Source organism: Pan paniscus, chromosome 3, assembly GCF_029289425.2.
Source record: "Pan paniscus chromosome 3, NHGRI_mPanPan1-v2.0_pri, whole genome shotgun sequence".
In the NCBI taxonomy this organism is placed as follows: Eukaryota; Metazoa; Chordata; class Mammalia; order Primates; family Hominidae; genus Pan; species Pan paniscus.
The window spans coordinates 107389894-107402518 of record NC_073252.2 but is presented as its reverse complement, the minus strand read 5'-3'; the positions used below and the strand labels follow the sequence as shown (position 1 = coordinate 107402518).

At 35.0% G+C, this 12625-nt stretch overlaps 1 protein-coding gene across 4 annotated transcripts in view; it reads left to right on the top strand.

The window, feature by feature from the left end:
* COL25A1 (collagen type XXV alpha 1 chain) overlaps positions 1 to 12625 on the top strand; it is a 499684-nt gene that overhangs the window by 1161 nt on the left and 485898 nt on the right. For all 4 annotated transcript variants that reach the window (XM_055111699.2, XM_063603863.1, XM_055111701.2 and 1 more), the window contains one exon: positions 906 to 975. In XM_055111699.2, the coding sequence (XP_054967674.1) occupies positions 906 to 975 (70 nt within the window). The remainder of the gene's footprint in view (positions 1 to 905; positions 976 to 12625) is intronic.

The window sequence follows — 12625 nt, the reverse complement described above, 5'->3', positions numbered from 1 at the left end:
ATATGTGCACATCCCTTGATGTCCCCATCCCTATCTCTAATCTTCCCTCACTCTCTCTTAATGTTTGCGTGTTAAACACATAGGAAGGTCTAAAAGGGTTCGGAAAGGGCATTTTATCTCTTTTTAGTTGTCCTAAGTCAAACCCAATTGTGGAGAGAATATTTCTTGCAGAGATAGCATCTGTTAAATCTTTTACATGTTATAAGATGGTTAGGGTCATAGATGTTATTAATATATAAAAAAAGTAATCACTCTTAAATGTAAAATAATGTCATATATAATTTAAAATCAATAATTTCACACGTTGAATCTTTTCATATTAAAAGTTTAAACTTTTTTTTTTTAAAGTAGCTTTATTTTTGGTAAAGGATGCAGTGCCGGGGTATTTATGAATGCAGAGCCCTTGGAATTGAGAGTTGAAAGGAATCTATGTTATGTGTAAGGGTACCTTTAGACTAGAGTAAGGGGGGTTTTCTGGAACCTTACCCTAGCGGGGAGCCTATTTGGCAGTAGTTGCAGCCTAGCATGATAAATAAAGCAGTTGACCTTCATGTATAAAATATTGGCTGTTATTGGTAAGCCACAGCTTACCTAGTACTGCAACATTTTAGTGCTAGGTTTTTACGTTGACTGCATATGCTTGAGCTGAGGGAGAGAGTGGTGGTAGGGAAGAATGGAGAAAGATGTTATACAAGTCCAGCAATCTTGATACCCTATCAGTGGTCATTTTCTTTTTTTAGGACTTAGGCATGGTTACTTTCTTGACTAGAGTCCAAGTACATATGTAAATGTTAGTTATGCAGGTTATGAAATGCCGGTAAATCAGGCGTATGGCCAGAGTCCCTAAAGACTCCATCCCTCTACAGTGCTACTGATGATTATTAATAACTCTTCTTTTCCTACAGAAATCCTATGAACATATGGCTAAAATAAGAATCGCAAGAGAAGCACCTTCAGAATGTAACTGCCCAGCAGGTAAAATGGAACTTATTTAACAAGGTTTCCTCCAGAGCAGAGCATTTTAAAACAAAGGTCCTGTGTCTGTCAAGTCTACCTGTAATAATAGTAAAGAAAGAATGCAGACCCAACTTGCTTTAATAAAATCAACATGTCTCATTCAAAAGGATGGCAAATAAAGCCCCAAATATTATTTTAAGCAGCATACCAAGGCCTGTTATGGGAAAGCAAAGGATATAGAGATAATCACTAAAGAAAATATAGGCAAGGTGATGTACAAGGACAAACTTCTTAGATTCACAGATTGAAAAATATTCTTCAATTAAATTGTCTTAATGTCTACAGTGAAAAGGACTGTAGAACTGTTAGATTCTGAATTCCTGGCTCGCTCATATTGTGTTAGTGCAGGGTTTTTTTTTTGTTTGTTTTGGTTTATTCCCTTTGGCATACGTTTATGTTAGTAAACCACCTTCACTTCCTTTCCTGCTGTTTCTGTTCTATTAAAAAGATTCCATCTCCTATCCTATAGCTAGAGATGATGACTGAAAGAAAATGATTTCTTTATCTTGAGCTTCCCATTACAAACTCTTGCATTCTCAGTGACTTTTGAAGAAGAGGCTCTTATATTTTTACCTTTTTTTCCTGTGTAGCTTCAGGGAACTATATTAAAGGCAGCATATTAGTAGAAGGACAGAGAAGAAGGACATCATGAATAAGACCCCTGGGTAATCATTAAATCTTCCTTCATGGACCTTTGAGGGCTTGGTAGTTATCTTAGACCTAACAGTTTAGAAGCCCTTGGAATATGGCCATTGGAAACATCTAGTGGATTCAACTCATGTAAGTCATGGAAAACTCCCATGAGTTGAGAGGTTTATTTCAGATAAACATTGTTAATACATTTATGAACATGATAGTTTCTTTTATCATCACTCATGGAAAGTGAGTCTTTTAAAATTTCTTTAGTATTAAGCAACATGATACTTAGGTGCTTATATATGAAAAGGCAAGTTCTTGTATTTTTTCATATTCTGAAACGTTTCCCCCTCATGATAACTTGTTTTGGCAGAGCTACACAAGGCACCACATTTAGAAATTTTAAATGTCAACTCCAGGTTGTACATTATACAAATTTTACTATTTATATTCTGTTAAATTTTTGAACATAAAATTTTTGAACATAAAATGAAGCCCTTTTGATCGAGAAGACATATACGTTAGGTACCAGAAAGACAAAGAGTTAACCTTTGACAGTGTAGGTCTCATTCTTAGTTGTTTTATGTTGGAAAATATCTCAGAAGTCAGATATTCAAGGAAGGCACTTTTCTAGTGTGGGAATTAACTCAACCACCTCATCAGCCTGTAGGGATTATTTAAATTCCCAGGACAGTTGGTACAGGACTTCACTGATCATACCACTTAGAGTCCAGCATTTTTTTGTATACAATATTCTTACTAGCTCTGTGAAAAATAGCTAGTGCTTAATTAATAGAATTCTTAATAAACTTAGTAAAAATAGAAAAGTGACAACTACAACATTGAGTTCTATTTTTTGAGAAGACATAATTGTTTCGTGATGTTTAATGTAGGCTAGCTACTGAAGTCTAACTTGCAATTTAAAAGAAATCTATTACATTTAAAATTTACTGTATATTATCTTAGATTATTTTGGACCATTTTTCATCTTAGCATGTGAACGTAATAATAAATGGAGATTTCCTAGGCTTTTTTGTTGGCTCCCACTAATAGCTGCTTTACCTCTTGCCACCACTAGAGCTCCACATTACATCAGTTTTTACCTGGCAGCTTCCAAGGTAAACATTTGAAGGTGTGCATTCTAATATGCAGAATCAAGCAGGTTTCTTGCTGACAAACTGCTATTATGGAAATACTCCCTTTTGCTTGAGGAATAATCAGACATCATCAAAATAAGGACATTATGTTGAAAATAATATCTTGGGGAAAACTATTTATTTCTAATACGGCCAGTGAGGAATTGTCTTAGGGAATGAATGGGCTGACCAAGAGGATTAGAAAAGAGATTCAGCACTTCCACCTGGTTTGGCTCTAGCCCTGGTTTGCAGTGACTAAGAGTTGTCACCTAGACATCTGTTTGTAGGGCAGAGTGAGACAAGTCTGTGACCTCAGCTCAGTTCCTGTGGACAGATGCCCACCCCTTGAAGTTAACACTCTTGTTGACAGTTTTAGTCACAGAGCCAAGGACTGATAGCAAAGAAGCAATGATGTGTTGTTTGTGTTCACTCATTTCTTTTGATAGAACTCAGTCCCAGTGAGGTTTATTCAGGTAGGCTCTAAGGGTAATCATAGAATTTATAGATATATTTTTATGCACAAAAAGGAACCTCTGTGAGAGAGAGATGAAAAAGACAATTTTTTAAAAATGGCTTCTAATGGCAGGGGATGTACTCTCTAATTTAATTTTCACAATGACCCTGACTTAAGTATTAGCAGTCTCATTTTACAGATGAGGAAACTGAGACTCAGAGAAGATGATTAACTTAACATGGTAAAGGCAAGGTCAGGATTCATGCCCACATCTGATAGAACTAAAAGCCCAGTCTACCAAGGAATAGAGAATAAGTATAGGTTTTGGACCTGGATAATTCCGGATTGGAATCCTGGATCTAGTACTAAATAACTGTGTACATTGGTCAAACTAATGAACTTCCCTATGTTCTAATTTCCTCATCTGCGAAAAAAAAAAAAAAAAAAAAAAGAAAAGAAAAGAAAAGAAAAAAAGACTAATAATACCTTCCTTAGGGTAATAGTTTACCTAAATAGTCTGGTATATTAGTGGCTATCCATTAGACAATAGCAATTACTATTCTTTTTAGTATATTATATGCTACTTAGCTCTGCTGTGATCTACAGAGACACATGAAATAGGTGGGAAAACTGAGACCTGGAGATGTTATATAATTTGCTAAAAACCCAGTGGCTAATTAATGGCAGGTTTGGACTAGAACACTGTACTTAATTAAACAAATGTATCTGTAGATTATTCGTGCAGATAATCATACTAGTCAGTATTTCTTGGTGCTATATAAATAAAGATTGGTTCTTTTTTGATATTTATATAAGTCTCCTAAATTATTCTTACAAAAATTGCAGGGAAAACTTTTGACCTTTTAGGTAAACCATGATCGAAGTGGATAGGACCTGGGCTTAAAAGACCATGGGGATATTAAAGAATATCTTTACAGTTTTAATACCAGATGTTTACAAAAAGAAGTAGCTTAATTATGTGACTCCTTTTCAATTTTTAATAGCCTATTGCAGTAAAATTTTTAATATTTACCTATTTTAAGATTTTTAAAACAGATTAATAGAGTTGGGCAGCCATCACCACAATCCAGTTTTAGATCATCTTGTCACCCTGGGAAACTTGCATTTATTTCTTTCATGCAGTCAGAAAAGCTCTATTTTAAAAAATATTTGGTTTAAAGAAACCCAAAATGATAATTTTAAAAATAATAATCTTAAAATTTCCATACAAATTGAAGCTGTGTTTAGCAGAATATTTGGTTTAGCAGTAACCAAACCAGAGAAATTCAGCTGGCATCTGTGGCTTGGCCTCTGTAAAATTCAACTCTAATTGGAAAGAATAAGTTGGCTCTTTGCTATGACTGTAGAATTTAGTTTTGGGCTCTGTTCTTGGAGTCCTACATAAAATATGCATAAACCAGGCATATCTATGAGAAGGTTTTTATGTTTCAACTGATAAAGAACATTGGGAACCAGGCAGCCAACCAAAAGATGTGTAGATTACAAAGATTTCTGTATCTTACTCATCAGTAGTGTTGCCTGCCCAGGATATTAGGTATAAGAACCTCTGTGGTGTAATGAACGAAGAATGTGGATGCGGAATAAAGAATCCAAAGTTCTAATCCTGGCTTTGTCATTAACTTGTTATGCAATTTTGGGAAGTCATTTCCAAGAATACCTCTTAGAGTTTCTATTTTCATATCTCCAAAATAGGAGTGCTGGACAAGAATGATTTTGAAGGGCGTTTGTCAGTTCTTCAGGTTAAATGAAAAGGCTGCTGTATGCCAAATACTGTGCTAGACATTGGGAAAATGTTGATGTACAAGGCAGACTTGGTATCTTCCCTCAAGAAGCTTACATTTTGATGAGGATGACAGACAAATCTTTAAAAATGACGTGAATGTACACGTATGACAAGTGCAACCAAGAAAAAGTATAGTGTGCTTTGGGGCAGATGACTAAAATCTCTTCCATTTTTGTAAACCCAAAGATTTTATTTTTCTTTTCTCTGGGGAAAATAAAGAAAAAAGTATAATTCTTTTCTAGAATTTCACAATAGAGAAAATCTGGTTTCCGATGAAAATAAAAACTCTAGCAATGGATAAAAAGCTGATTTGCCTTTTAGGTCTCCAAGAATTTATGAACAGATAGAGGTACACTGATATACTTACCCCATGTGAAACAAAAAAAAGGACTTTTAATATATAAAGGGTTGTTGTAGACAGGAGGATGATGGCTTATTCTTCTACTTTTCTCCTGAAAATAGGGAGAGTTAGGTTGAATAAGGAGAGAAACTTCTTGTCTGGCTTACTGAACGGTACCACTGGACCTGGCTCCTGTACATTCGTGATAATCATTCAATGTAACACAGCTAGTCATTTGCTTGGAGAGTTTAACTAGAGATAAAAAAGATACACTAGGTAACTTCTGAGGTCTCTCTATACATTCCAAGTCCATGAAAATGATGGTGTACAAAATAAGAATACATGTAGGCAAGCGATTCACATAGGCAAGCAAGATTCATAAATGCAAATGATATTGCCCCTGGTGACTGACCTCTTTGCCTGTGTTCTCAGTTTTGGGTGGAAATAAATGTTAACTGTAGCTTGATGGTTGTGTACTCTTTCCTATTGTATAAGAAGAACCTTTAAATTACCTTTCTAACATAAATTTACTTTCTCACATAAAACTTGTGTTTCCTACTATACATGGTTTTTCACTTATGCTATATGTTTTTATCCTAACACTCTGCACAATCTATGGAAAGAGTGCATCAAGTAAGGGGATAATAATGTGTAGATTTTCAATTATGTAAGGTAAAGCATAGTCAGAAACAGTTTGCAGAAAGAAATCAAATTAAAATGCTATAAATTTTATTTAAATGAGAATAGCAGGCATTTCTCTCTTCTTATAAGGCCAAACAATACAATGTGACATCTGAGTGCCTTCAAGCATCCATGTTAAATTGTTTCAGTCCTAATGAGTACAACAGTTTGGGTCTAACACTTTTAGTTGGTCCAGGAGTGACAGCTGGTAAAAATGCCCAGTCACCCAAAGTGCCAATGACAAATTGCCTCTTGAAGCAATGTTCTTGTTTCTTAGCTTCTCTTGCTTCTCTTGTCTACAAGTTTTTAAGAAGCTAATTCTTAAACTACTCTTTTCTCTTTCTTACCTTAATAATTCTATTTTTTCATGAGCTGGGAATTACTTAAAAGAAGGATACAAATTCTGCATAGAGTTTAATTCATTCTAGCTCATTCAAATTATATGTAGACATAAGAAGCCTCTCAGGGCCATAATATCCTACTGTGCTTCTGATTGCTTTGTAATTGTGCAAAATCAACTACATGATGTTAATGAAAATAGTATCTGAATGTCAGGCTTAGGTCTAGGGATGGAGAAGGGGCATCCTCTTACCAACAGGATTAGGTAAATGGAGAGATGATGGGGAAATATGTCAGAATCAGGACTGCTTTGCAGCCCTGGGGGGCATTTCCTGTTTCAGGGAACCTCACAAGACATTTATCCAAATAAAATCAATCTATGTTATCCTGAGTGGAAACCGTCCAGAACCTATCATGAAAAAGGTTTTTATTTCATACTATCACTTTATAAACAATTATTTGGTGGTTTTAAGGAAGCTGAGAATGTGAAAACAATGTATGAGTCAATCCGGGCTGCGGCTATAGCCTAGTGTGCAATGGTTAAATATAGATGCATCCCCAGCCTCCTTGGTTTGCCAATATGGGTGAAGTTCCATGTGGTGGTTTAACGCACCATGATATTTAGCACCTTTTCCCTGGTTTGTGTTAAAAATTACTGTAGTATGCCCGCATACTCAATTCTTAGACATGGATAGTTACTGCTTCATTTGGGATTTATTCAGAAATCTTGCAATTAAGAAATATTATTTTAAAATTGACTGTTTTAAAAACGTAAGTATAGAAGAGTGAGAAGCAGAAGTAAGTGGAAATCACTTACAAATTAAAATTGAGCACTTTTCATTGGCATCATATATTCCTCCAAATGACTATTCTGTGATTCATTTAAATGAAAGGAGCCATTGAGGAAATGGCACCAGATGGCAGGCACCTCCCCTTTGTGACCGCTAGGAGGAGGAACTGAGCTGAATAGCGTACTTGTCTCTTCTGCCTCCTTCCCAGTTAAATCCCTAGCTGACTTCTATCTTTTGACTTCTGTTTGCAATGAAAAAGATTCATGGAGGAAGCAAGGAATTTCTTCCACCTATATTTGAAAACTCTAGTGTCCTATCAGCTTTAAGATATTTAAAAGCATCTAGTAGATTTCACATTTATATTAGTCAAATTGTTCATTTAGTAGATAAATTCACAGATATGAAGTTTAAGCTAGTGTCCCAGTAGATAGAATAAATGAACTAAATGTAATTGAACTTACCTGTTGAGGATTTTGTACTTACATTTTGGAATTTCTCAAAATCCAGAATCATTTGGAATCACTGTCATGCTTTTGACATAATGTCATCTGGAGTCTTCATTTCAATGTTAAGTTGCCACATAATATGAGATTTGAAGCGCATTTTTTATTTTTCTTCATATTGTGTTATTTAGTCTTGTTGCTAAATTCATCTTTTTGCTATAAAGTCATATTTAGTAGATGTAGACCTTATTTGTCATGAATACCAAGACTATGTCTGTTCATTTGGATGTTAATCATTTAGATTTTAGGAGCTCTAGTTTCCTGGTTTATGTACACAATGTTTTTATTCTTGTATTTGAAGTGTGGTCAGCACATTTTAAAACACAATTTTCACATTTAGGCTAAGTGGCTGAGTAAATTGTATGAATTGTAGCCAGCTCTAGTTTGTACATTGTGGTAATATTGAGAGTCAGAATCTGTCTAACTAAAAGTAGCTGGTCAGGGAAGGGGTAAAGTCTATTTTTTCCCTTGTTTACCAAAGAGTTCACGTGTAAGGAGAGTAAAAGAGGGGAGGAAAAAGCCCCCTTTATCCCCTTAGCTCTCAGAATCATATTTCTTTATCATCATACTTAGAAAGCTTGATATTTTAGAGTTCTTATTGTTATATAATTCTGGACAATAGTTAGGGAGCCAGAGGAATTCTCTGTTATAGCTTTGTATTATACCTCCATTTTTGATCTTTAAGATGCTACAGTGAAATATGTCAGGAAAATTGATCCATTTCTTAGCATTCTGATGTCTTAGGTCAATGCTGGGAGCTGTCAAAGGTTAAGTTGTTTGTATTACCCTTCCAGGAATTATGAAACCCCAATTTGTCATCTCAGGGACTCCAGATTCCAGCCAGCATTTTAAGATAATATATGATATGATCATAAGATCAAAGTGATTTCCACAAACCACATTCAAAAACCAATGCTTTTACTTTAAAGTCATGCCAGAAATGCTGGCCGGTTCTAGGGCTCCTAAGTGAACTTTGGAACACTAAAAATCATTTTTTACTGAAAGAATTAGGGCACAAGGTCAGAGCAGATGATGTTCAAATGGAAAAATGCTTCTTAAATAACTGCTTTTCTCAGGATGGTTATCAACTTGATTGGGAATCAAGTGGGTTAAGTGGGTCAAGGATCCAGTGACTTTTGTGGGCAGATCCTGACACATGCTAACTGGTAAGTGGTCTCATGGTATAATTCTGTTCTACTACCAGTGTCACTTACGGGCTCTCCAAACCCCTATAGATATACTTACAGTCTCTTCCCAGGTAAGCGGTCTCATGGTACAGCTGTATTACTAATCTCACTTGTGAACTCCTTGGCAGGGGCTCTGGTTTGTATCTATGTATCTCTAGGGCTCATCGTAGAGCTCTCTATAGAAAGTTCTCTGTAAAACAGCAAGATGTTTATGATGAAAATCTGAAAATGTGGGTTGAGGCTTTTAATATGGTGCATCTCTTTCCATGCATTACTATTCTCATCCCCATGCCTTTTAAACATTTTCTCTGAGAACTTTGTGAGCCATAACATATTAAAACTAATACAAATCTCGGAGATTAATTAGTACAGGGATTTTATAACATTTCTTTAAAAGGCTGAACCTTTTTTTAAAATGAAATTATATGAGAAACCCCATCATATGAAATTGGAAGCAATGTTAGCTACACTGATTGACCTCAGAGACTAGAGCAGGCAGAAGCCAATAGCCTCCATGCTCTTTCTTTCTGCTGCCCACCTCTCTCCCCGATGCTGGCCCCTGAGGCATCTCCAAAGAACCTTAGGACTCCATAGGACACTATTAGAAAATTATTGCAAGTCCAAGCCCCAGAGGACTTACACTTGTCAACACAGAAGTGATCTTTGAAATACTGTACTGTAAGCATGACTAGATGATGGTAGTAAAATTATGTATTCAAATTAAAGTCTAAAAATGACTATTCATATAATATCATCTCTTTAATGGGTCAGAGTATTCTAGCAAGGAAGCTGATGTAATAATAGTGTCACAGGAAAGCTGGGTAAATGCACTGTGTAACTGAGCATGGTACTGTTCGTTAGAAAAATCTACATCTCACTTCATCCTTTTTCTTAAAGTCACTTATTTTTTAAGACTTCAAGTGACAATATTGTTCTTGTTCTTTTAATGACAATTTTCTGTGTTTCTTCAAATTTCTTCCCTTATGTTTTTACTTATTTTTTAATTCTAGATATTCATATGGAGCTTTATTACCAAGTTACAGCAATTCATTCTTTTAAAATGTATTTACTTAAAGCACTTGATTTTTTGATGAATAGTTAATATTTAGTCCACAAGGTAGTATATGAAAAATAACTCTCCCCTAAATTATGTTATTTATAGAAAATATACGTTATAAGACTTCTAGGATCTTCTAAAGATACTTCTAAGATCTCTGAGACTTTCTTACTTGATTTGATTTTTGGTTGTGTATAAAAATGATGATGTTTGTATATTGAAATTTAAATTGATGGCACAATGAGAATACATGAATTGCACATAAGTAGTACTAGGAAAAAGTCTCTAGGAATTAACAGGATTTTAGCCAATAGTGAGCAAGATATACAATACATTTCACATAGAAAGTATAAATCTGGCTACAATCATACTGTAATAAGTACTGCAAAAGAAAATTTGAAAGACAATACTCTACCTCGCATTGAAATGAATGCCCACTGTCATCAGCAGCACTGTTTACTGTATGAGTAGCTAGCTGTGGACAGTTGTTTGGCTAAGTGAAGCACCTTCGTCACTTGTCTGGTAGGACACAGAATGACACAGCAGTTCTACAAGTTATCAAGTGTTGATGAGCAATTTATTTTCTCTTTAATACACAGTCTCAAACTATGGACTTCAAGGAAGACTGGAAGAGAAAATGACTTCTTTTTTAACTGGTTACTTTGTCTTCTGCAAAAAGACTATCAGTAAAGCAACAAAGATAGGAAAGTTGAACAAGTAAGAAAGGCTGGAAAGACCATATAGGCCAAGCTTGTCCAACCCATGTCCCTGCAGGCTGCATGTGGCCCAGGATGGCTTTGAATGTAGTCCAACACAAATTCGTAAACTTTCTTAAAACATTATGAGTCTTTTTGCAATTTTTTTTTCTCATTGGCTATCATTAATGTTAATGTGTGGTCCAAGACAATTCTTCCAATGTGGCCCAGGGAAGCCAAAAGATTGGACGCCCCTGATACATGCCAACCAAAGCTATTATAAACTACAAAAAAAGAGACTTAACTAAACAAACTGTATTTCCTAAGTTTCCTTCCCAACCCCTATAGACATACTGACAGTTTCCCAGGATTTTAAGCAGCAAGTCTGACAAGTGTGACTTAGTACTACCATACATGTTAAGCATCTGGAAGTTTTTAATTTGAAAAACCCCAAACCTCTAGCATTGAGAAATTATTTCCATAAAGAGACCAGGACTTTTATGTACTTGCATATAATTTCCTCTGTACAAAATTATTTAATGATCCAAGCTTTAGCTATTTCTGAGGACACTTTCCTGAATATTGGCTTGGTTCTGCAACCAAGTTCTATATGAGGAATGCTATATATTGGTGGTAAAATTTATTTACCATTTTTGGAATTAAAAAAAAAAGGTTCATTTATTTTTATAGCAAAAAATGCCCTTGAATGGAGAAGTCTGAGGTATACTTTCTGTATTCTGTGGGTGAGTTCATGACACATTAGAGTCAGAATGTGTTTTATTCTTTTAAGCTTTCATCTTTTTGAGCAGAAAACCCTTGCTTCCATCATCAATCCTCAAGAAGAAATCTCAGAGGAATTTTATAATCAGTAACACGTATCCCCTGTATATATGTATCATACATCATTTTTTCTCATCATTTTCAAGTTATTACATCTGTACTTTTGTTTATTTTTAATCATATACTGCTAGCATTTTAAACATTCACACTGTTTCACAATTATAGGATGTGATGAGAATAATGTTCATTGGATTCCTAAAAAACCAAGAGTAAATACAGCAAACAGGCCCTTAATCAACAAGCATTGCCCTAATGTGATCCGTGGTTGGCAAGCAGAGTGGACAGGATTGTCTTTGGGAGGTAGCCATATAGCTATGAAACTACAAAAACAGAGGATGTTCTATGTTCCTAAATAAGAACCCCGTTCTACTCAGGGGGCTCCCCTATCTTCCCTCCCTTTCTCTAGCATGGATAGAACCCCTATTTTGCCTCCATTCTGTTGATGACACTTTACCTGGATTACTGTCAGCTTCTGATTTGGAGCTTCATCACCCTTGGGTCCCAAAGCCTCTAGACCTTTCCTGGGCGATAGCTATATTCATGATTCAATTTAGCAGCATAACTGAGAAAACATCAATGGCAAATATCAATATTTCTCCCACATTTCAAAAAGTAGCTGATTATTTTCTCAAAAATTACTGTTAAAATATAAATTTCAAAAAATAAAATTATGAGTTTCATACAGATGTAAAATTAACAAGTGTTAAAGATTTTACTTAAATCATTAAAGAAGGAACTAGTAAGGTGTTATAACCAGTTCAAAGGAGAGTTTAAAGACATACATATTTTTAGTTCAGGAATATTGAAATAGATGTACAAAGGGAGGCAAAACGGACTTTTTCACAGTGGGAAGTCAGTTATACTCAGAGTTTGCATGTCTATAGATAAAAGTAATTTTGTTTTTCTATTAATTATCTACAACTTACACAGTTATAAAATAGCTCTCAAAGAATCAGAATCAGATACATAGGAAAGATGTACTGTAGACAATGCATAGTTTTCCATAGGTGTACAAATTTTTTCCTACATAACTAAAGCAACTACACAGGAAACAGTTCTTTAGGTAAGCAAAAAATTTTGTATATATATATGTGTGTGTGTGTGTGTGTGTGTGTGTGTGTATATATATATATAATTTAGTATTC